Genomic DNA, 24257 nt, shown 5'->3' with positions numbered 1-24257 from the left:
CATTGCGTTTGAGGTAAAAATTCAAACGGCGAGTGAAAACGCGCTAGAAAAAGAAACAGCCTAAAGCTCGTTGATTCTTACCTTTACAATCTGAAACGTCCTTTGTAGAAAACTACGAGGCACATAGACGATTCTGTAACGCTGCATTCGTCCAATAAGTCACTCTGAGACCATAAATACACAAATAAGAACATTAGCCTGAATGCTAATGTAACCTGTAAACCAGTGGTTCCCAACCGGTGTACCGCGGCACTAAGGGGTGCCGTGAGATCTTTTGAGGGTGCCGCCAAAATTTCAAAAAATTTTTTTTTATTAAGGCAGAATCAGTGTAAACAGTATTCTCATATCATCTAGGACTAGCTATAAGGTGTTGTTGCATGCAAACTCTCGAAATGAAACAAATAAATAAATAATAATAAAAAAGCTACGGAGATTTTAAATAACTATTTCCTTATAAGGGTGCCGGGAACTTTTGAAAGGCTTTCCAAGGGTGCCTCAAACAAGAAAAGGTTGGGAACCACTGCTGTAAACATATCAAGCAATATACAGCATCCTTAACCCTGTGTAAATTATGAGCAGTGTGAGAAACACCATCTTGGTTGACTATATTCACTATTATACAATGTTTAATGACGTTGAAGAGAGTTATTTACCTAAGATGAGACGTCACCTTTAGTTACTGCAGCATTTTCTTATTTATAATATACTTAAATATATTAGTGCCAGAGGAATGAAAGCCGCACAACCTGCTCAGAAACGTTTTATCTGCATATTATCTGATGTACAGCTCGTGGCGATTTTAAAAATGTGAAATTATCTGATTCTGGGCAGCACTGATGTGTCCTTCAACTTGAAGATGATCTCTGGTTTTACCAGTTTGAAAACTGCGAGACGACAGCTTCAGTTCCTCAAAGAGAAAAACCCAGTCTGTGTTAAGTGCCGAGTCAGTCCTGACTTCTGAGAGAGCTGGCACCATGTCTGACGGAGAGCGTTTCACGCCCAGCGCTCCGAGTGATCACCCAGCGTGCCACAGAGCGGCTAAATCACACGAGGACCCTCAGGCTGTGGAAAACTTCAGGAGGAAACTGAAGTACTTCTTCATGAGTCCATGCCAGAAGTACAGAGCCAGGGGTCGTAAGCCGTGGAAAATGATGCTGCAGATACTCAAAATTGCCATTATCACCTTCCAGGTATGTGTTTTACTCCACAATACTGCTGTTTTAAGTATTTGCTCACAAGTGACGCTGAATACTTTTTATTCAATAACCATTTCAAATCTTTTCGTTTTCACAGCGCCTCACACTTAAAATGCAGTAGTGTCTCGTGTGTGTCACCATCCTTAGATTTGACTTGTTTCGTAAAACTGGAAATATGACACGACTTATTTCAATGCATTTTAAACAAGCTCATTTTCACACTCTACTTACCGTCGGTTTGTTAAACTATTCTGGTCACGATTTGTCTGCGTGTTGTGTTTGTTCCACAGTTAGTTTCTTTTGGATTGAGCAACGAGATGATGGTCACCTTCAAAGAGGAAAATATCGTCGCCTTCAAACATTTATTCCTGAAAAATTACCAGGAGAGAAATAAAGATTACGCCTTGTACACAAGAGATGAGGTTCACGACCACATCCTCTACATAATCAATAGGGTACTGGAAATAATCATAATTTGGACCAACCCAAAATTTAAGTATATATATATATATATATATATATATATATATATATATATGTGTGTGTGTGTGTGTGTGTGTGTGTGTGTGTTTTGGTTCCAACAAATCAAAAATATTTTTTCCCCAAATACAGAGCTTTTTAATTTAGTTCACTCAAAGATGGGGACATTGCTTTTCAAAGACCTCTATGCTTACTGTGATGTCTTTTAAAATGTCATTTTTTTGAAAACACCTAATCATAAATATCTTTAAATAAACCAACCGACCCATGGTAATGGGTTCTGCAGTCAGTTAAACCCGTAAACCAGTATATCAAGACTATTCGAACAAAATGGTTTCTTATAATATTTCTATGAAGAGTGTTATTTGCTTTTAGACACAGTAAACAAGAAAGGCTTAAAACGAAATCCATTATTTTCCATTCTTATCCGATTAAGTGTATGACATCGTTTCAGTTTTTAGTGCATATTTATAATGTAGAGTGAGACCTCTTTGCCGAATATTAATCACGAAATGCATGTAAATTTGCAAAACAAGGGCTACACGCCGCTAAATAAATACTAGGTGTCATATGGGCGGCGTGATTTCATCTCTTTCATTGTTCGCATCTGATTCGTTATCTGTTATTTTGTTAGTATCTACATCTACAGAACCTGACGGTTGATAACCACGCGTTCGAGAGGACCGACGGCGTGCTCACTCCTCTGTCCATCTGCCAAGATTTATATCAACACGCCAACGTTTTACCAGCCAACGAGACTTTTGACATCGATCCGCATGTAGAGACAGGTACGACCTCATGTGTCCTAATAACACAGCTGTAATAAGGACCAGTTTTATAAATGATAAACACCCACCCGTGAGAAACCAGAGGCTTTTGTGATAGTAATATTTTGTTGATTATTTTCTGAATTTGCAGAATGCGTTTCTATTTACCCCATTTCACTCTACAAGGAGGGCGATTTGGAAAAAGACATGAACATCACTTTAGATTTTCAAAGGTGTGTACATTGATATTGTTTGACTGAATTCGTCGAGTGCTTTATGTTTGACTTGACGTTTTTTGCGCTGTGTTTCCAGGTTGTTAGCAGTGAACATCTATCTCAAAGTCAAGGCTATCAACCTTCAAACGGTGCGTCATAAGGAGTTACCGGACTGCTATGACTTTTCCATTAACGTAAGTCACACATCTAGCTGTCATTAGAGTTTTAGCACTTTATTTTTAACGTTGCAACAACACACCTATAACTTAGCAAACCTTAAACCCAACCTTAGTCTACTAATAATACTCTGAGAGCTAGCTGACATGTAGTTACTTACAGTCAGTAGAATAATATAAATCTTATTATCACTGTTTGCTTAACATCCCAAGACAGCTGCTTCTGCTTTAAACACATTTGCAAAAGTCCATTCGCTAGCCACAAGCACACAGTTTCCAGGATTGGTTAATAGAGGTTTGTCACATGCAGAATAGACATTTCCCTCTTCTCCTTCTTTTATGTCTTTCACGTCAACCATTTTGTGCGTTTCATCACGAGCTCCAGTTCTGTATTTCTCTGTGTGACTCAGAGCTGGGATTCCTGACGGACAGGTTAAAGCTCATCTGCTGTGTTCGATTGCAGATCAAGTTTGACAACCGTGCACACAGCGGACAGATCAAGATATCTCTAAGCAGTGATGTTCAGATAAAAGTCTGCAAGGACTGGAATGTTTCTGGCTCCAGTAAGTTGTGATACAGGACCAAAAATAACACACACACACACACACACACACACACACACACACACACTCTATAGTCGTGATGGTTTTTATATTGCATTTTCTATTCCCTTATGTCTAAATCTACCTCTCACACAAAACTTTCTGCATATTTACATTTTCAAAACACATCATTCTGTACCCACATGGACAAAATTGGCTGGTATTGCTATCCTTGTGGGTCTTCCTAATGTATTAATACCCGGTACACACACACACACACACACACACACACACACACACATACTCAAACACAAAACAAACACACACACACACACACACACACACACACACATACTCAAACACAAAACAAACACACACACACACACACACACATACTCAAACACACTCACACACACACTCACTCACACACACACACACACACACTTATACACACACGCACACTCACACACACACACACTTATACACACACACACACTCACACATACTCAAACACACTCACACACACACTTATACACACACTTATACACACACACACAAACACACTCACACTTATACTCACACATACTCAAACACAAAACAAACACACACATACTCAAACACACTCACACACACACTCACTCACACACACACACACACACACACACACACACATACTCAAACACAAAACAAACACACACACACACACACACATACTCAAACACACTCAGACACACACACATATACTCAAACACACTCAGACACACACACACACACACACTCACACTTATACACACACACACTCACACATACTCAAACACACACATACTCAAACACACTCACACACACACACACACACTTATACACACACACACACACACATACTCAAACACACTCAGACACACACACACAAACACACTCACACTTATACACACACACACACACTCACACATACTCAAACACACACACACACACACAAGAACATAAAGTCCTCTCTTTACAAAATCAGCAGTCATCATGACATGCATGTAGCTCCGCCCCTTTTTCGACACTATTATAATCGTAACACAGCTGACAAATATTAAATGATTAGCTGCTTACTACTAAATCTCACTTTTTGATCAATACGATTATTCCATTTCAAATCTTTTAGTTTTCACAGCGCCTCACACTTAAAATGCAGTAGTGTCCCGTGTGTGTCACCATCCTTAGATTTCACTTATTTCGTAAAACTGGAAATATGAAATTATTTCAATGCATTTCAAACAAGCTCGTTTTCACACTCCACTTACCGTCGGTTTGTTACACAAACAGTTTAACATGCATAAAATCCTCATCATGACATGCATGTAGCTCCGCCCCTTTTCGACACTATCATAATCGTAGTACGGTTGACAAACATTAAATGATTACTACTAAATCTCACTTTTTGATCAATAAGAAGGAAGCTTTGTGCTGAAATCCTCACTGTGCTGTTTTTTAAGTGTCCAAGTGCTGTTTGTGTTACACCTTTGAACCATTTTGCTTAAAAAAGCATTCTTGTATTGTCCATAAGTGATTGTTTTCTAGGGCCTCTGTTGCTTCATTCCAATGCCGATTGTCGCCACACATTTCATTTAACATGTTCGTCAGTCACGCACCGTCTGAAGATGAAGACGATGGATGCATCTCCAGTCACCGGTCACTGAAAGTGTGTTGTGCGGCGTGTGTTCCAGCAGACCTTCACTATCAGCTCATCGTTCTGTTCGACTGCGTGGTGATCTGCTCCTGTTTGCTCTCGCTCATCCTCTGCACGCGCTCCGTCTACAACGGCGTGCTCCTGCTGCTCGTGAGTCCCATTACAGGAACGGTTCAGTTTCCTCGTGAGACTTCAGATGTTCACTGGCGAGACGTGCAGAAAGCGCGAAATGAATCCCTCTGCCTCCTCAGGTCTTACGAAGTGAAAAAACTGGTCCGTGCAAGAAACTGAAAACTAAATTAACAGCAAATGACATTTTTTGGTGAACTAGAAGTGACTTTTAAGTGTAGCTCTACAATTACAAGGCCAGAAATCAATGCTTTATTCTATTCTATTCTACTACTTTCTGTTCTATTCTATTCTATTTTATTCTGTTTATTTACACAAGATTAAAATAGCGCTGTTGTGAAGTTTTAATATTTAATAAAGTCATAAAAATAAAAAGTCAGCAGGTTAATGAAAAGGAGTTCTGGGTCACACTAATTTTTTAATGATAACTAACTATTAGTGACGGGACGTTCGGATCTTTTTACCGACTCTGACCTTCGAGAGTCATTCAGCGAAATGAACGAATCTTTTTTTGAGTCATTTAAATTTTTACCAAAACATAATTGAGATGTTACGTGTCGCTTCCCTATTATAAATAATTATGCAAACGCTGATCACACAATGCAAAACTATAACGCTGCGAGAAACACGTGACTGCCCCATAAGAACTGATTCGTTCATCTCTTAATTTCAGCACATGACCTATATGATACCGAGCAAATTAATGAATCATTCCCCAAATGAACAAATTGTTCAAGAACGACCCATCACTACTAACTATCAACAATCATAGCCATAAAGATCTCTTATGTAGCTATTAATTAATAGTAAGGCAGTTGTTTGTTTAAAGGACCTACAATATAGCCATGCAGAATAATATATTGATATGTGGCTTAAAACGAATAAACAGCCAATATGCTAGTAATACGCTTCTAAAAAGCATCTAACTGTTACCCAAATGACATATTTTGTCCAAAACGACTTCAGCACAGCCCTGTATATATCACAGACGCCAAATGACTTATTGCATGCTTAAAACGTAAACCAATAAGTGCCTGCTAATGATGTGCATGTGCTTCCTCGTCAGGAGTACATCAGGTTTGCCTCCAATAACCACAGAAGAAGAGTTGGCTGGTCTGAGAGAGCGGAGTTCATCAACGGCTGGTACATTCTCATCGTCGCCAGCGACACGCTGACCATCGCAGGATCGGTTCTCAAAATATGCATTCAGAGCAAGGCGAGCAAGAGCTGTTTGTGTATCTTCACACGAGCTGACGTTCACGCGCTAATATCCAAAAAACGCTCTTGTTTTCAGGAACTGACAAATTACGACGTGTGCAGTATTTTACTGGGCATAGCAACCATGCTGGCGTGGATTGGAGTGATGCGCTACCTGAGTTTCTTTCAGAAATATTACGCAAGTCGCTCATTTAATCTCATTTAAAAGCCACATGAATAAACACTGGTCAAACGCAGCACGAGCGTGCATTTGAGTGGATTCAGTGATGAATTTGCTGTGTCTCCAGATACTCATCCTCACCCTGCAGGCCGCGCTTCCCAACGTCCTCCGATTCTCCTTCTGCGCCGTCATGATCTTTCTTAGCTACTGCTTCTGCGGATGGATCGTTTTGGGGCCGCACAATGACAACGTGAGCTATATTTAAAAAAAACCTGGGAAAAATGATATATACCAAAGCCGGGATGAATGGTTTTACCTTTATTTCTCCAGACGTTGTGTCAAACAGTTCACATGCTTCTTATATACGGTTTAGTCTTTATATACTCAAAGTGTATGTATATTGTACTCATTATTCTATATATGGGTAGTTTCTTTGCTCTTTTAGTATGGCTGGAATTAATAATATTTGCGTTTGCAAAAATAATTGAACGTGCTATAGGACCAAAAGGCGCTGAAATTAGTTTGTTTTTAAACCCTGAATTAAATATCCACGGCTTTGTACAATCACAGATGCTTTCACAGACTATATAACATATTTAGTCTGCGTTTTCACAAATAAAATGAACCCTGATGCCTGCAAGACAGGCCGTTGTTTAAATGGATCGTGATCAATAATCTTCACACCGCAGGGAAAGGCCTGAAAATACAGCATTAAATCCCGCCTTAAACCATTCGAGAAAAGATATATTGAATAAATTAAAGTGTAAAAATAGCCTATTAGATGGCTATGCGTGCAGTTTATAAATAAAAATTAACCCACAAAAGCTATAAAATAGTATACAGTTTTAGATGGAGTAGGACTATATCAACTACCAGTTCACTAAGGGGTTTAATTAACTTAAAAACAATCACTTTTATGAAGATAAAGGATGTTAACGATCATTTCTCCGCAGTTTCGGTCCTTCAACATGGTCGCTAACTGCCTGTTCTCCATGATCAACGGGGACGAGATCTACTCAACCTTCACCAAGATCCGAGGCAAGAGCGATCTGGTGTGGATGTTCAGCAGGATGTATATCTACAGCTTCGTGCCTCTCTTCACGTTCATGATCACGAGCCTCTTCATCGCCTTATTCACAGACACCTATGAAACCATCAAGGTGAGTCTGTCGAAGCTCATGCACGACAACAGCAGCCGTGGCGCAAGCGAGCGAGCGGATTCGTTGTCCCGCGCAAGGCCGTTTTTTATGAGAACTAAGTGGTTTTTAACACATTGCCAGTAAAAGCTTTTAAAGTAATGCATTACAGTATTGCATTACTCCCTAAAAATGTAACTAATTCATGCAAAGTACTGCGTTACGTTACGTTTGCGTTACTTTTGAAAAATGAGGGCTTGATTGTTTGTTTTTAATCATATATTTACAGCAAATGTAAAAGCCCTTTCACACCAAAACGTGTAAACTTCAGGCCGAAGGGAAAATAAGGTTCAGCACTCTTCAGCAATTAAAAAACAATACATTTGTGCTTATTAGTATGATTAAACCGGACCGTCAAATGTCAAACACACCTGTAAATAAAAATGGGACACGTGACATATTTAATTATTGCATGTGTGCATCATTTTTTGCATCTCACTCTTTTAATTAATTTGAATAGATACTAAATCAGTTTTTTTTGAGAGATGCATTGATGCACATTCACATTTAGTCTAAAACTATACTGTATTTACACACAATGCCTCTGATTTTTCTGTTTTCTGTCAACACGGGGAAAGGAAACCCTATATAAATGGGGAAAAGTAACCCAGATATTTTACTGTAAATGAAAAAGTAATGTGCTACTTTACTAGTTACTTGGAAGAGATTCGCACCGACTAAACCACAGACGCCAGCGCAGGGAACGATCACACATCCTGACTCTCTCTCTTTACCTTCAGAAATATCAGGAGCACGGAGCGCCGCCATCAGAGCTGCAGGCTTTCATAGACGCATGCAAGGACCCCCCGAGCTCTGGGAAGTACGTGGTAGACGACGAATCCTCCACCTTCTGGTGTCTGTGTGCTCCTTGTGTCAATTGCACCTGAAACTGATGAGAAAAAGCATTGCTGCGGACCGTTGGCCCTCGAAATGGTCGCAGGCCTTTCAGGATCACTGAGAGCACTAAGAAAAGTTCAATACCAGTAATAAGAAATGCATATTTTAAAGGGAGGAGAACAATCTTGCCACATGATGTGTTGAACTGCACTCATTACATGTAGCTAATGAATTAAAAAGCCAAAAACTGCTCTAATGAAGGCTAATGTAGCATCTTTAAGTAGCATTACTTATGCATTATTATATAATTGATAATATTGTTCCCTAGGCAAAATCAAATCATATAACATGTTATAGCAAATTATAATACATATACAGTTATGAATCATTTCTGATAAATCAAGCTACGAAATAAAATGCGTTGCGCAGCTAAAAAGTGTAGCATAAAAGTAGCGGTTTGACTTTTTATTGAGAATACGGATCGAACGCAATTGCTTCTGTTCGTGTGGTTTCTGCAAACAGTCGTAAATGTTGTCAATAAACTGATAAAACACAAATGATCGACTATCTCTGAAAGCTCAGACTCCGGCCTCGAGCTATCAAGCGCGTGCACGCGTAAAAATGTGACGTCAGCAGCAGATAACCAGTCGCTTGCTGCAAAAACAGCATTGAAGAGACATGGCGTATGTAAACAGTTTTATTTTGGATGGCATTAATCCACACATTAATCCATTTATTCGTACTGCGAATAAATCGGCTAATAAAAAATTGGTTATAACAAATAGGTGTAAAAAATAAAAAGAAATCAATAGAACTAATTTGTATGTTGTTTACAGTTGGTTCTCAGTTACAGGAAGGCGTTAAACACCTGTTGCGTGTTGTAACGGACAGGTAGGAAGGACGGCTCGGCCAATCAAATGGCGCATTGCTGGTTGCTTGACAACAGGCTGGCCAATGAGAGTCGCGCTTGTTTATTTAGAAGAACAGAGGTGCGCTTCAAACCGTCAGAAAGCGTCCTGCGCTCCGGGGCGGGTGTCAGATCCCCGCGCTGCGATCTCACGGCATCTTTACACGCTTTGAACGCGGATCGGTTCCGTGGAGGCGCGGCTGATGTAAGTCGTCCCGTGTGGCCCCGGCTGTGTGTGTGTGTGTGTGTGTGTGTGTGTGTGTGTGTGTGTGTGTGTGTGTGTGTGTGTGTGGTCAGGTGCGAAGACGCTGTCTGACCGACCCGCAGCGTCCTGCGAATGCGAAAAAAGCTAGATGCGTGAAATATTTTTTCAAATAACATGAAGTCATGTAACATTGCATTTTCGCGTTTGAATGGTGTCGCCAAATTCTACATATAAGACTGTTTTCGGTGCACGTTTCTGCCATCTAGTGCTAAAACACGAGCAGCCCGACTAAACGCGGTTGCTTTGCTCTTATGTCACTTCTTTTTTGCGTTTTGCATCGGTTTAATGGCAATATAGAGACCTCAGCGCATCAGGTGCTAGTCAGTGATCAGTAATAAAAGAGTCGGTGAGTATAGGCCAGACTCGTGTGTGTGTGTGTGTGTGTGTGTGTGTGTGTGTGTGTATACATAAATCCTTTTTTTGTTTTTGTGCATGCATGCACACACACACACACACACACACACACACACACATATATTAGTTTCATGTGTTGCATCTCAAACTGTGCCGATGTGATCGATTCTTCTTCTCTTTGTTGAGGAGCAGGATATTTCACTATGTGCTTTATGAGTAATGTTATGTGAGTTAATATTCCACCCTTCCCTGAGAGCTCTTGTGAAATCAGAAGCTGCTGACATGGAGGTAAAAACCCTATCTACTCCGTCTTCTTGATAAAACCCCTCTCCGTCTCCCAATGACCCTCACTACAGAAAGCAGTGTTGTTTTTGGTTAAACTTCATTTTTTTTAATAATAATAAACTTGTTGTAAACACGCAAGGTGTATTAATCGTTTAAAGTCGTAGAATTATAGTTTAAAGCAGACGCAGAAACTTTTTGTTACCGTGAGATTGGTCTCAATTTTCACTTGAAGTGGCGACAATAGAGTCTTTAAAAAGAAAAGGAGAACCTGCAGGTAAATGAGCGGCAAGCATCAGCTTTATGCAGATTTATTGAAGTGTAATAAAATAATAAAGACGTATAAAGGTGAATATAATGTAAGCTTGCCACAGCAGAAAAAAAAAAAAAAAAGTATACTAAACTCAAGTTCATTTTTACTAGTGCAGTCAAACAATTAATATAACAGGTTTATATTCTAGGTGTATATATTTACATTCATATGATTTATGTATTGCGAATAATCATTTGTCTGCAGTAATTTTACGTAATTCAAGAAAAAAAGAGATATTAATGTAAAGCATTACGTTGATGTGTCTCAATGGGTTAAGAAAAATCTTAATTTTATAATATTTTATTTTGATATGATTTTCAGAAAGTATTACTTAAGTTGTTTTGCTTGATTTGAATGTGTGTGTCTATATATATATATATATATATATATATATATATATATATATTATTATTTTTTTTTTTTTCAGGCACAAACTCATTTTATTTGTCATGTTAATTGCAGAGCTGATCGTCTACACGTTTTGTATTTATTTTTATTCATTCTTTTTTTTTATTCTGAACTGAATCTGTGAAGTCTTATTTTTTCTTGACAAGTCTCTGTGTGAGTTACTCAACCAATGAAATGGTGTGTGGGGTGGGGTTTGCACTTAACTGGTTTGGGGGTATATGTTCTTGTATGACACATCAATCCTGCGCTTTATGCTTCCCTTGCTCTGCGATCTCCACCCCCTCCGTCCCCCGCTGCGTCTGCTAATCCTGCAGTGCTGTTTAATCCGGCTTCACGGGCCTTCTGCTGCGTAATCCAGCGCTCCTCTCCTCTATTTCAGGCGCGGTGGCCGAGTGCTAGCCTCTGCCGCTGACCCAGCCGCTCGCGTCCAGCCTTGCATCTTTATTTGGATGAGCAGGACGCTGGAGAACCCCACCCGAGCTGAAGGTTGACATGGGAGATTGGTGGACTCCAACTATGATGCCAGATCCATCTCTCGGTGAGCAGCAAACATGGGAACGTTGAGTCTGGGACTCTGAACGGAGTCTGCTTGATCTTGTTAAGAGGCTAATTTGAGCACGGCTTGCATTATGTTGAAGCTAATTTTACGATATCGGATAATGTTTCTCCCTGTTCTTCCTTGTAATATGTTCAACCAAAAAAAAAGGTTTTTTTCAAACATGGTCAGATTTGTCGTACTTATTGTGGAGCAGCTTGAGGGTGAGTAAACGGTGACCATGATTGGTTAAGGAACTATTTTGGTGCCAAATCAAGTCTGTTATTCTTGTCCTGCACCACTTATAACCCTAGGAGCCTGAAGAACCACGCTTGAGAAGATTCTGAAATTTGGCACACCGATAGAGGACAGTCTACACTATTAGCATATTGAATTTGATATCTCCGTCTAAAACCCTGTAGCACCACCAACAGGTCAAATCTGCACTCATGTCAAGGCTAGTAATGTTTGAACAAACAAAATGCTTTTACCCCAATTATCCAAAATTCTGCCCTTCAAGTAGGAAGATATTTTGAAGAGTTTGTAACCAAGCTGTTTTTATTTTTCCTAATATGGAAGTCAATGGTGACCGCCTGGTTACGAACAAAACCATTTTTAAATCCGTCCAGCCGTTCTCCGGGTCTGGCGATAGCGCTTTTAGCATAGCTTAGCATAGATCATTGAATCCGATTAGACCAGTAGCATCGCGTAAAAAAAAAAAAAGTACTCTTTTGTGGTTATATAGTGTACTAAGACAAATGAAAAGTTGCTCTTATTCCAGTGTAATAATTATTCCGGTTGCAGCAGGCTCAATCATATCGTGGTATAACAGTAGAAGAGTCCATTTTTAAATGGGAAAAATCTAAACTTGGTGCTACTGGTCTAATTGGATTCAATGATCTGTGCTAAGCTATTCTAAAAGTGCTATCAAGTCAAGTCTGCTTTGTCAACGTTAAATTAAAAAATGAATGATCGGCTGAATGGATTCAAAAACTGAGTTGAGCCTATTTCCAAAAGCGTGAACTATTCCTTTAAACTCTCCCAGGCTAGCTCTTTAGCAGCTACACGGCACCATTTGAAAACAGCCATTTTAGACATGTCTAGTTACGACAGGCTTTAATAACAGGCTCTACCTTTTCTTTTGTCTTCTGTACAGACACCAAAGAGCTTTCCAGTATTTCTGGGATCAGCATGTCTCCCTCCAGGCAGAACTTGCACCATTCGCTGCATTCCTCCATGGCTCTGCCCAAATCCTCTTACAGCGTGTTGAGTGCGTTCTGCACCGAGGAGAACATATCGCAGTGCGTGGCGTACATCAATCAGGTACACTACAAGAGGATTTGCTCGCATGCTGGATATGAGGATAGGGGTCAGGGGTTGAACTATTGCTTTTAATCTTTTCGGTGGTAGAGAAATAAAGCAGCGTGGATAATCTAATGATTTAAATGGACTTTAATGCTAATAAAACCTACATTTTTAACAAAAGCAAAGAGTTACGTCGTTACAAGGCTTCATTATAATCAAACAGTCCCTTTGAAGACATTTGAGGGACAGGGCAGATGTTCTTGTAATTCTAGCTCTTAAGATTACGTTCCAGTGTGATGATTGTTTGAAGTCCGTACAGAATGGCGCAGATTCATTAGCTGTTTGCGTTAGCCATGTCTTCATATTGCTACACACAGGCCCCCTTCAGAAAATAGCTTTTTCTTTGCAGTCCGTTAGTTTTGGCTCTTCATCTCCTATGATGCATCCAAACTTTCAGACGTTGTGGTGTGCTCTTCAGAATCATTGTCCCGATGGCGCATATTGAACCCATTATACATCAAGCAAGGCTGTGCGTTTTACATTATGGGACAGGTTTTACCTGCTGCTCGGGCTCTTAATGTTCCCAGCAGGGAAGGCTTGCACCAGACAGAGGCACAGGGCGTTCTGGTACGCTCATATCTCATGCACTGACTGGAGACAGAAAGCTTTCTCTGATCTGAGCACTGGCTGGAAGTCGCATTGCTCTCGTGTGAGCTTCAGTGACCCTCTTTCACAGGCTTCAGCTGTACAACTCCTGATACCTCTCTGTTCAAATGACAGAACATCTGCTGAATGTCTCTTGGGTTCTGCAAACCATATAAAAGAGGCGCACTAACCCCCCCGTTGATCACCACTAGGGCTGTCAAATATTGAATAAAAAAAGTTGCATTCGAATTTAAGGTGTGCATTAGGGTTTGTTCTTATCAGTGCCACACAATATGAGACTACGATGTAACTGTGGTTGAATTTTAATGCTTTGTTAACCTATCTAGTTGAACCCATGCTGCATTTTTCATTCAAGTTATTGAGGAAAAAGAGAACATCAATACGGAGATTAAGTCAGAACTGAAACCAAGCAGTTGCCACTGAATGCAAATTTAGTGTGTTTTCTAAAGGGAACGTTGATTTAAACATGCATTTGTTCCCCAAAAATAGTTATTTTATTGGTTTGAAAAGACAATGTGGCCTTAGGAGAGAAGCCAAAAGCTTTTCCCCCCCTAACTGAAATTATACTGTTGAAAATTTGAATATTGAAAATATTTAAGTGCAAAATTCAAGTTTAGTTTTCACCACAGAAACTCAGGAAGCTCATATTTTATGGCAGAAAATACACTCCCTGTAAGAAGATAGGAGCTGTAGAGAAAACACTTCCTCCTGAGAGGGAATCTGGTTTCTACATCCAGTACTTTCTAGCGTTCAGAAAGGATGGCGGTTTTTGCCTTTGGGCAAAGTCTGTCACTGAAAACCAATGATAAATGTCTTGTGCAGTTTTTTTTTTTTTTTTTTTTTTTTTTTTTTTTTTTTTTTTGGAAAGACATCCAATCTATTGAGTCTGAGGTGATCGTCTCATGTGACACACAAATTACACGGAGGTTAGGGGCTGTGGGTTTTTTTTTAGTCTTTTTTCCCCCTGTCATATGGTCGTCAGGAAGGCCTCTTTTGTAAAACTACTTGGGGCGATGTGTTCATGCCCTGTTCCAAAGCTTCTGTTGCTGAGGGCGCTGCACCCCACCAGTGGTTTGAATCGAAAAGTTGCTCTTTCTCAGGTTACAGGTTGAGGCCCGGGGAACAGAGTTTGTGTCTTGTATCTGGTCTGATTCAGAGTTTTTGACAGGGCAGTAGTGGATCTACTGCCCTGTTAGCTTCGAGCGAGACTCTTCATTTCCCCATTTCGTTCTCTCAGTCTCCTCTGTGGCCTCTGGGGATGGACACTCCTGGCTTATTGTGCTGCTGATGGTCCATCTGAGTGCTCTTCCAGGAAGTCTGCTTCAGGCAGTTCTTGCCAGGGTCCGGGAGGACAAAATGCCAATATCACCGTTTTGGCCGTTTGACCATGTTGTTGTCAGATTTGAAGCCTGTCCTGGAGGAGCTTCCTTGGAGGATCTGGGGAGCTTTTTCCTAAACCATTGTTATTCAACTATGCTTACAAGATCGATTGAACTTGGTTGATAACGTTGGAACTTGCGACCATAGATGATTTTTGCAAATGCTTCTCCAAATACCCTGGCATCGTATTCGAGGCGTAGTGTATCGTAAATTTTTACTGAGATCTTGCAAGAGGTTGTGGGAACCTTTTCTGTTTAAGTTATCAACGTTTTACTGCCAACACTGCCCCCTAGTTGTTGAGAGCATTTCTGTTGTGTTATCGCTTAATTTTGTTGTGCTGTAAGCTTATTTTCACTTTATTTTATTACATTGTGTTGTCCACTTATGGGCCACAATAGCGTTGCCATTATGTAACAATGGATGTTGCGTTGGGTGAAAGTGGCACATCTTCGTCTCTTGGCTCTTAAGCTCACTTTACTAGAGGTGTTGCACCTTCTCAGGTATTATCTACACGTGCAGCTTTGGAGGATACAGTGTTAGGCCTGTACACTTTTATCAGATTTGATAATCTGGATGTTGACGTCACTCTTGGCGCCCAGGTTTTATCTGTTTGAACAGATGCAATGTTTTTCTCATTGTGTGCATTTACTTTCACAGGCTCATGAACTGGCAGGCACTCTGTAGTATTACTCTGTAGACACTCCTGGAAGTTAATGATGGTGTGTGTGTACACTTTGGGTGGAATTTGTGCTCTGTATTTAACCCAAGTATAAAACTTTAAGTATATCATTTGTTAATAAGTGACTTTTTCCGGTAATTGCCGAAGCCGATGATCTGTTTGTGGTGGTTCTCCTCAGGAGGTGTGTTCGCTGGGCTTGACCGGAGTGAGTTTAGAGTGGAAGTCAGGCGGTCTGAGCGCCGTGCCGGTTCTGAACCTGCTCTATGAAGTGCTGCAGCTGCAGAGAAGAGCTCAGCGCGCCCTGCATGAGCTGGAGACGCAGCAGCTGAAGAACGCCAGTGACCTCGAGCATCTGCAGCACAGCAACTGTAGACTCAAAGTACTCCGCTTCTTACATTTCTGCTTTTTCAGTTTTAGTGCCTTACTGGGACACTGCAGTTAAAGGATAAAAACCCTAATAGTTATTGCCTTATTTACAGCTGACTCGTTGATAATTGCAGTTTATTTATTTTTTTTATTGCGAGTAATGTTAGTTTTGCAAATGAGTCTATTTAATGAAATATGTGCTAATTTGCATACATTCATAGTACAGAAATCTAAACTGCTTGTTTTTTGAACATATTATAGTGAAAACGTTTTACAGAGGGGATCGTGGGTATCTCTTGTCGCACTATAATTCAAAAAAACGCACAGAAAACACTATTTTCACAATTACAATGTTGTACATAATCGCGTAAAAACATATAGACGGATATAAAAATCTAATTTTTGGTGTAAGTGCTACTGAAGTGGAGATTTATGGGGAAAAACTCCATTTTGAGAGCCTTTAAAATGTGTATTGTAATTGAAATATATTGACACGCATAGATTAAGTGCCATCTTTTGATGTTTTCTTTCCATTAAAACCACTTTATTTAAAAAAAACAACCTAAAATCTCAAACTGGTAAAAAAAAATAAATAAATTAATGTATTTATTTATGCATTATTTTATTCATTTAACATTCCCTAAGTGAGATCTGTTTCGCACAGTGCTGCAGTGATTCGTTTGCTAACATTTTCACTCATTTATGGATAAATTAGTAACGTAAATTTTTTCGACAAGCAGCCTACTCCTAATTTCCTGTTGTGTAATTGTCTCAGGATCAGCTGGAGCACACCAGGAGAGAGAACTCGGGCCTGCATGAAGGCGAGAGACAGCTACAGCTGAAGATCAAAACCTTACAGAACTGCCTCAAGTCTGAGAAAGAGGAGGTAAGAGAAACTCCGTTCACCTGCTTCGCTAATGGACTTTTGGCTTTGTAGCTGAACTACAGTAACCGTACATCACCCTCACGTCTGTGCAGGTGCAGAAACTGCAGAGCATCATCTCTAGTCGTGCCACGCAGTACAACCACGACACCAAGCGCCGAGAGCGAGAGTGCACCAAACTGAAGGAACGTCTCAACCAGCTGCTCATGGACAAGAGAGACAAGAAACTCTGTGAGAGCTTGCTTTTCATATAGCTTTAATATAGCCAAGCAGCCAGATGTCTGTTTTATCCTTTCAGTTTCCTTCTGAGACCGCAGACGTCCACCGTTCACGTGATCCAGAGAGATTTGAAGCTTACGGTATTTCTATTTTCAGCCATTGAAATATCAAACCACGTGGGAAGGTCAGACGGCAAGAGAGGACTCTGGAAGACGGGCAAGATGGAGGCCAGGTAACCCCCTGCGCTCACGGGGCTCTTCGAAACGGCTTTTGCGTTCGTCGCCGAGTGAAACGTGTGCTCTTGTGTTGTCAGGCATGAGGGAGAGATGTACCGCGCTCTGCTGAGCGATCACGAGACGCGGCAGAGATCTCTGATGATGGAGAACTCTGAGCTTAAAAAAGTGTTGCAGCACATGAAGAAGGACATGATCGCCATTCTGAGCCCGAAGAAAGCCTGCGTCAAAACAGAGCCGGCAGACGACAGCCTGGAGCAGGTCAGGAGTGTCCTCACGCTGTGAACAAGCTGCTCAAGCATCAAATCTGTCCTTTACATTTAGTCATTTAGCAGATGCTTTTATCCAAACGACTTCGAAATGAGGAAGCAATCGAAATCAACAAAGGAGCAATTAATTTTTTTATATATATATATATATATATATATATATATATATATATATATAAGAATTAATTGCTCCTTTGTTGATTTCGATTGCTTCCTCATATATATTTATGTATTTATTTATTTTTGGGTTTGGTAATATTTATTTGTCCAATCCAAGGCTTTTTTTTTTTTTTTTTTTTAAACTGTTTAATAAAAACTTTTTTATAAACCGTAACAATATACACACATCATTTACTTAAAATATTAAAAAGAAAATTAATTCCTAAAAAAGAAAAAAAGGAACAAGCAATGACTATTTAAATAATAAAATAAATGAAGAAATACACAATAAATAAATAAATACAAATACAGTAAAAGCCCCTGACCAAAGACCAAGCAAATATGTTTCGATTAGTCCCCCAGTCTGTTAGAAAAGATCAGATTTTTAGCTGTGAGTCAGCAGTCGTTTTATATAAATAAATAAATATCTATCTGACTCTGACTTGTGTCACAGTAGCATTAATGTCACTATTAATATATCTTTATTTATCTTTGTTTTTTAAACCGTAATTTTTATAAATGAAAGGTTCATAAAGTGTAATCCAAATGAATCGAGCATGAGCTTTATATGATAAACAGATTTACTGCCTTTTTTTTCATATATAAACATTGATCAATATGGAAAAATACAGTTAAGCTTCTGTTGTACTAAATGTGTGGAATGCGTGTATTAATATTTAATTCATTTAAAGCGCACGCGTCTTTTTAGATGACTTGGATTAAACTGCTCCATTCATGTCGGTGGAAAGGTTTTGATTAAAAATGCGTGTTTGTTTTGGGATGCTCAGGCCGTGTCGGAGGGCGAGGAGGAGACGTGTGAGTCCAGCAGAGAGACTCTGGAGCAGTCGTGTGAACAGGCCCGGGAGCAGCTCACTAACAGCATCCGCCTGCAGTGGAGGAAGCTCAAGAGCCACATGGAGAGACTCGACAGCCAAGGTGCTTTAATGCGTGTTCAGATCTAGAAAGGTTTCTGGGGTGAATGGCTGCCTCCAGGGGCAAAACCTTTCAATACGACAGCAGCATGAACGCTTAAGAAGAGGTCTGTCGTGAAATGAAGCTTCTCTTAGTTGCTCCGACGCCTTTTATTAAAAATAAAGTTGGTTTAATCGTTTAATACGCTCTTATTATAAATGCAAACTCCTCACCTTTTTATATAGCACTCTTAACAATACCAATCACTTTACTGACACTCTATTCCTTTTCACTCTTATGACAAGATTAAACACTCAATTTTCAGTTAAAGGCATTTCGTTATTGAAAACTAGAGACCTCGTTGTCTGGGTTTAGTTTAAATAATATCTGTGATCGCTAGACAACTAAAACCCTTCACTTCAAAATAAAATCTGTAATATTTTTTTGTGTTTGAGATGTGAAAAGAGAGAGCAAACATTAACATTTTAGGTTTCAGCATTTGATTTCCCAGCCAATATCGTCTTAAAAAGATGTTGTTATAATGTGGGGTTCGGTCCAGATATATTCAGTCTTGATTTTGTCAAATGTTGCAACAAGATATTTATTTTATTTCTAAATGAAAAATGACAGTTTTGCCTTGATTATGCAACACAGAATGTCTTTAAACTGTTTCATATTGTAAAAAAAATTTTTTATGAATTCCATTAATTTGCTTTAAAATTTAATTAAAACATTAAATTGAAAAAACCCAAACAAATTTAATTTTGAGGAAAAAAACTAATTTCATAGACCCCCATTTTCTTAGTAAACTTTTTAATAATTGTGTGTTTCATGGTTTCAATAAATTAGACATGCTATTTAATTTAACCATTAAAATAAATTATATAGGCTCCTAGTAAATCTACACCTTTTTTTTTTTTTTTTTTTTTTTTTTGCTCTAAAATATTTCATCATTTGCCCATCGGTCCTGTTCTTGCAAACAGTGATTGAGTTTTAGACGAAGCGTTCAGTAGAGTCGGTTCTTTTGTGACGGGTCTCGATCACGACTGCAGTGTCGCTGGTGGCGTGTCAGGAGCGCGAGGCTGAGGAGATGATGTCCAGGAAGGAGCACGAGGAGGAGATGCAGCGGATGAGAATGGAGCTACAGCAGTGTAAAGAGTTCATCCACATGCAGCAGCAGCTTCTCCAGGTTGGTCTCTGCACACTAAACTATACTTCACTTATCCGCTTGCCGGTAACATCGCGATTCTTTTCAGTGGACCCAAAGAGACTGGCAGCATATTGCCTTGGGTGTAATGATTTACAGATCCATTGTATATGAGCATATGCAGTTCAGTGGCTCTGCTCTTTTCCATCAATTGGGCCAAAACACAGATCATATAGTGTGTTTGCACTTGGCCCAAATCAGGGTTTCTGAGGGAAAAGGTATTAAATCAGGGCAGAGATATCTTAAAAGTTATGGCATTAAATGTTGCATGCACACTGAAAATTTTACTTTTTTTTTCCCGACTTAACCTTAAATCAAGCCACATTTTGCATTTGCGAAGACATGAAGTCTTTCATATTCTAGCAGATTATTTTTTTTTTCTTCCATAAAGTAATTAAGATCAGTTGAAAACGACATTTTTCGCTTTCTGAAGTGCTTCTGATGCATTTCAATTTGTTCTTTTCAGACATTTACATTTTAGTGATGCTCCGTTCCCTTGAAGCTGTTCCTTTTAAGTTCTTGTCATTGGTCTGAAATGCTCCCTCGTCAAGCTGTGAGAGAACCTGTAGTCTCACGTGTGTGTGTGTGTGTGTGTGTGTGTGTGTGTGTGTTTGCAGCAGCAGCTGAGCTCGCCGTGTGACGAGGATACGGCAGCTCTGCTAAACGACTGCTACACGCTGGAGGAGAAAGAGCGTCTCAAGGAGGAGTGGAGACTCTTCAATGAGCAGAAGAGGAACTTTGAGCGAGAGAGGAAGAATTTCACTGAAGCTGCTATTCGTCTGGGACACGAGGTGCCAAACACATACAAATACATTCATTACAATTAACATTAAAGGTGCTGTATGTGGAATTGACATCTAATGGTTGAACTAGGTATTGTAGTCAAAATTCTTCCACCCAGCGCCTCCTCAGATTTGATACACATTCAGGTTGCCAGATTGACCACTTCAACAGAAAAGAGCACACATGTTGATGAATAGAATCAAATATGCCGTGGTTTCTGCCGACTGGTAACCCGGTGCTGAAACTTTTGAATGGGATGAATATGTTCAAAGTTTTCTTATTTTGTCAAAATTACAAAAATGTTTTCATATAGTTCTGCCCTTTGAAAGCAACAGAAGATACTTGCATGTTTCCGGGAAGACGAATTAAGTACAGTTTACCTTATTTAATAGAGACCCTAAACTGTCCTCAGTGTGGAAAAAAAAAATCTCAATATCATACAGTCACTGTTGGAAAGGGTTCAGATATGCAAAAGATGCTGAAGAATCTGCAGGAGTTTTTTGAAGAACGGTTCTCTGTTTAACTGTTCAGAGCAAACAAGGGACTCATGAAGAACCATCACAAAACAAATCAACCGTCGTAGATCATCCAGGTTAAACACACAAAGGTTTCCAAAATTTTGAGGGGGTTGTTTTATTTATTTTTTTGTCTTGTGGACTATGTTCACATCTTTTGTATAAACTATCTTACTGGACAAAAAAGAAAAAGCGTCTTGTATAATCTTCAGATTCTGCAAGGGGTGCCCAAACTTTTGCATGCCTCTGTACATACAGAGCACCTTTAAATAAAATGTACTGTATGGTTTCGAGAAACTCTTGTTGAAGATTGAATGGGATGAATGCCACAGAAATAATGGCGTCTAAAAATCTAGGCCTAATCAACTTGTCAATTAAGTCACACAAGACACAAAGCTTTTAAAGTATCACCTGCTTGCATTTTAGGATTTTGTTTTTTTTTTTTTCTGCATGACTTTTTGCTTGGATAATCTTGTGCTGATGGCCTAAATAAGCACATGAACTAAATCCAGTGTGTCAGTGTTGTTTGCCTGACAAAGACACTGACACGGTTCAAAACCAATTAAAGCATGCCTTTTTTGGACTTCCAATGCTATACGTTCTTGTTTGCAGAAATTTCGGTGCATCATTACACTCCATCCGGCTATTTTTATCTCAGGCTTACGTTTCCTGCTTATGTTCTCCTAACTCCTCTTCGTTTCTTCCTCCTTTTAGAGGAAAACATTTGAAGAAGATCGAGCCGCATGGCTGAAGACCCAGTTTTTGAACATGACTCCGTTTGTAGACCGTAAAAGACCTGCGCTATCTGAACCTCACAGTTCATTATCGGTCGGTGAGTGTCCCTACGCTCGCTCACTGCTGATCCGTCGCTCGATTCATTCATTTCGTGGTTGAAGTTAACGGTGTGCATCTCTAGGCACAGAACCCGAGGCCAAACTGCAGTCCACTCCGCCGCTCGTGAACAAGTCCCTGTTCTCCACCCCTAAAGCTGCCCCGCTGAAGATGCCCTCCACGGCTGACCTCTACCGAACACTGCACCTCGTCCCAGACAGCAGGTACGAACACGTGCCACACGTTATCAAAAATGGCAATTCTGTCATGCGTTTAACCTAAACGAGACTGCATTTGTCAATCTCCAAATATGAGGACGAAATGCATGATGGTGGAAGCCAAAGCACTTGTCATTACCCACACTTACAAAATTTTGATTGGTATTACCCAACAGAACTTCTAAGTCTCTTGTTTTGTTTTGTTTTGTTTTTAGTATTCTTTAAAAGTCTGTATATTTTTGCATTTATTTCACTATTGGTTTTAGTACAAGTTAAATGAAATAAAAATGAGAAGACGCTTTGACAACCAGCTGTAATAAAACGCATTGTGTATGCGCATTTTTTCTTTTTTTTCTTTTCCAACTTCTTTAATTTCAAGGGCAAAATTCTGTTTTTAGTTTTAATGTAAAAGTTGGGCTCTCCGACGATAAACCACTTTGCTTTACAGCTAAGCTAAATTATATGTAATATCTGAAACATCTTTACGAGGCACACTAGTGCAACGAGCTGCTGATTTTTGTAAATCCTGATTATTTTAAGTGATTCATCTATCGGTTTTCTTTAGATTCTTTGGGGAACATTAAAATGAATGTGTTTTTTGGGTTTCCTGTAAGGGGTAGGTGTAGGACAATAGAACATATATACGGTCTGTATAGTATAAAAACCATGGTGTGTGTGAATGCACTTTGTCTACCAAATGCATTAATCTTTTTCAGTCTAGTCTGTGGGTACTCTGTGCTCTTTACTGACATCTGTGGTTGCAACATAGTTGAGGAGCATGATTTGAGATCACTGAATGGGTGAATGAGGGTTTGGGGTTTACCCTTGATTGTCTTTGTATCCTGAACAGGCTCCAATGGTGTAATCAAATACGTTTAGGAGAATCATGTTGTCAGAGCAAATAATTAGCGTATCTGCAACCCACATGACATAGTAGCTGCGCCGATGGAGCTGACGCTTGTTTTCTGTCTCCCCAGAGGCCATGGCAAGTGCTCGAGCGGTGAGATGCTGACGAAGTCACGCTTGCGTAATTGTCCCACGGACTGCAGTGTCATCTCGCTGGTCAGAGATGAGAACAGCCCCATCTGATGGCATGTCAGTGTTACACTGGTCGAACACCACAGAAGAGACACTCCATTGTTCCAAGCTGTCATAACAGTTTAGAGTCTTCCGTTCATCCCTATCGCGGCATGACCAACCAGCTGCTCTTTTATTTCCTCATCCGATTTGCTGTGTTGTCCCTTCAGGGATTTGGGGTCGAATAAAACAGATGGTGTGTTTTGCTGGATCAAATTGATCTCGGAGACAATCATTTGCATTTGCCACCATTGAGTCTCATAAATATGTAAAGTGGCCAATGTGCATTGTGTAGTAGTAATTTTAAAAATACGCCGTAAATCAGGTTGTGTGAGCTGTGAATGTTACATTAATTCTTGAAGCACTTTTAAGAGGAGAGATGTTAATGTAGCTTTTAAAAACCTAATATAATATTTTGGTTTGCCATTATTGTTGCAAGAACAGACTTATTTTGAGTTAGGTTTCATTTAGTTTTTTACTTTTATTATAATTTAGTGATACTGTGTACAATGTATTGATCACGTTTTTTTTTTTCGTTTATGCAAGACACGGAATAGGCTTTTTTTTTTTTCACTTGAATGTTGAATATTTATATTGAAAAATCAAGGCTTTTGATAGAATTATTTTAGAACACGTTTACACATTTAAAGATCAATGTCTTTAAATCAGTGCAATAAAGTTTGAAAGATTTAAAAATAAAGATCTATTTGTGTTTTTTAAATTTGACGTCAAGTCATAATTGACCATATTTTTTTCCTGTGAAATGACTGACTTCTCTCTGCTGAAATATGTAAGGCCACAGTTAAGCCAATCAGATGTGAGATGCTTACTTTGCACAAACTTTGCAATGATTGATGGACAAAATACCAAAAATTCATTCCATTAACCTTGCTCCATCTG

At 39.5% G+C, this 24257-nt stretch overlaps 2 protein-coding genes across 8 annotated transcripts; both read left to right on the top strand.

Annotated features, from left to right (window-relative positions):
• Positions 1 to 899: 899 nt before the first annotated feature.
• Positions 900 to 9148, top strand: mcoln3a (mucolipin TRP cation channel 3a). 3 transcript variants are annotated; one of them, XM_043260091.1, is made up of 12 exons: positions 903 to 1190; positions 1487 to 1651; positions 2311 to 2464; positions 2595 to 2676; positions 2756 to 2852; positions 3298 to 3397; positions 5092 to 5201; positions 6247 to 6396; positions 6475 to 6576; positions 6686 to 6808; positions 7512 to 7718; positions 8495 to 9148. In XM_043260091.1, exons 1-12 carry the CDS (start codon positions 975 to 977, stop codon positions 8639 to 8641), a joined length of 1653 nt encoding a protein of 550 aa, XP_043116026.1. In that variant the 5' UTR covers positions 903 to 974; the 3' UTR covers positions 8642 to 9148. The 3 variants fall into 3 exon arrangements, with proteins under 3 accessions (XP_043116034.1, XP_043116026.1, XP_043116017.1); XM_043260082.1 differs by having other exon boundaries at positions 5089 to 5201; XM_043260099.1 differs by lacking the exon at positions 1487 to 1651 and having other exon boundaries at positions 900 to 1190.
• On the top strand, positions 8498 to 23568 carry ssx2ipa (synovial sarcoma, X breakpoint 2 interacting protein a). 5 transcript variants are annotated; one of them, XM_043260044.1, is made up of 14 exons: positions 8498 to 8574; positions 11500 to 11658; positions 12812 to 12978; positions 15864 to 16064; positions 16827 to 16937; positions 17030 to 17165; positions 17310 to 17385; positions 17467 to 17647; positions 18603 to 18750; positions 19779 to 19915; positions 20551 to 20724; positions 21946 to 22063; positions 22148 to 22286; positions 23258 to 23568. In XM_043260044.1, exons 2-14 carry the CDS (start codon positions 11613 to 11615, stop codon positions 23367 to 23369), a joined length of 1746 nt encoding a protein of 581 aa, XP_043115979.1. In that variant the 5' UTR covers positions 8498 to 8574; positions 11500 to 11612; the 3' UTR covers positions 23370 to 23568. The 5 variants fall into 5 exon arrangements, with proteins under 5 accessions (XP_043115979.1, XP_043115994.1, XP_043115975.1 ...); XM_043260059.1 differs by lacking the exon at positions 8498 to 8574 and adding an exon at positions 9485 to 9703 and having other exon boundaries at positions 20554 to 20724; XM_043260040.1 differs by lacking the exon at positions 8498 to 8574 and adding an exon at positions 9537 to 9703.
• Positions 23569 to 24257: the final 689 nt, after the last annotated feature.

This window comes from Puntigrus tetrazona, chromosome 2, assembly GCF_018831695.1.
Source record: "Puntigrus tetrazona isolate hp1 chromosome 2, ASM1883169v1, whole genome shotgun sequence".
NCBI lineage: Eukaryota > Metazoa > Chordata > Actinopteri > Cypriniformes > Cyprinidae > Puntigrus > Puntigrus tetrazona.
The sequence above is the reverse complement of the archived record's forward strand: the minus strand, read 5'-3'. Positions and strand labels throughout refer to the sequence as shown.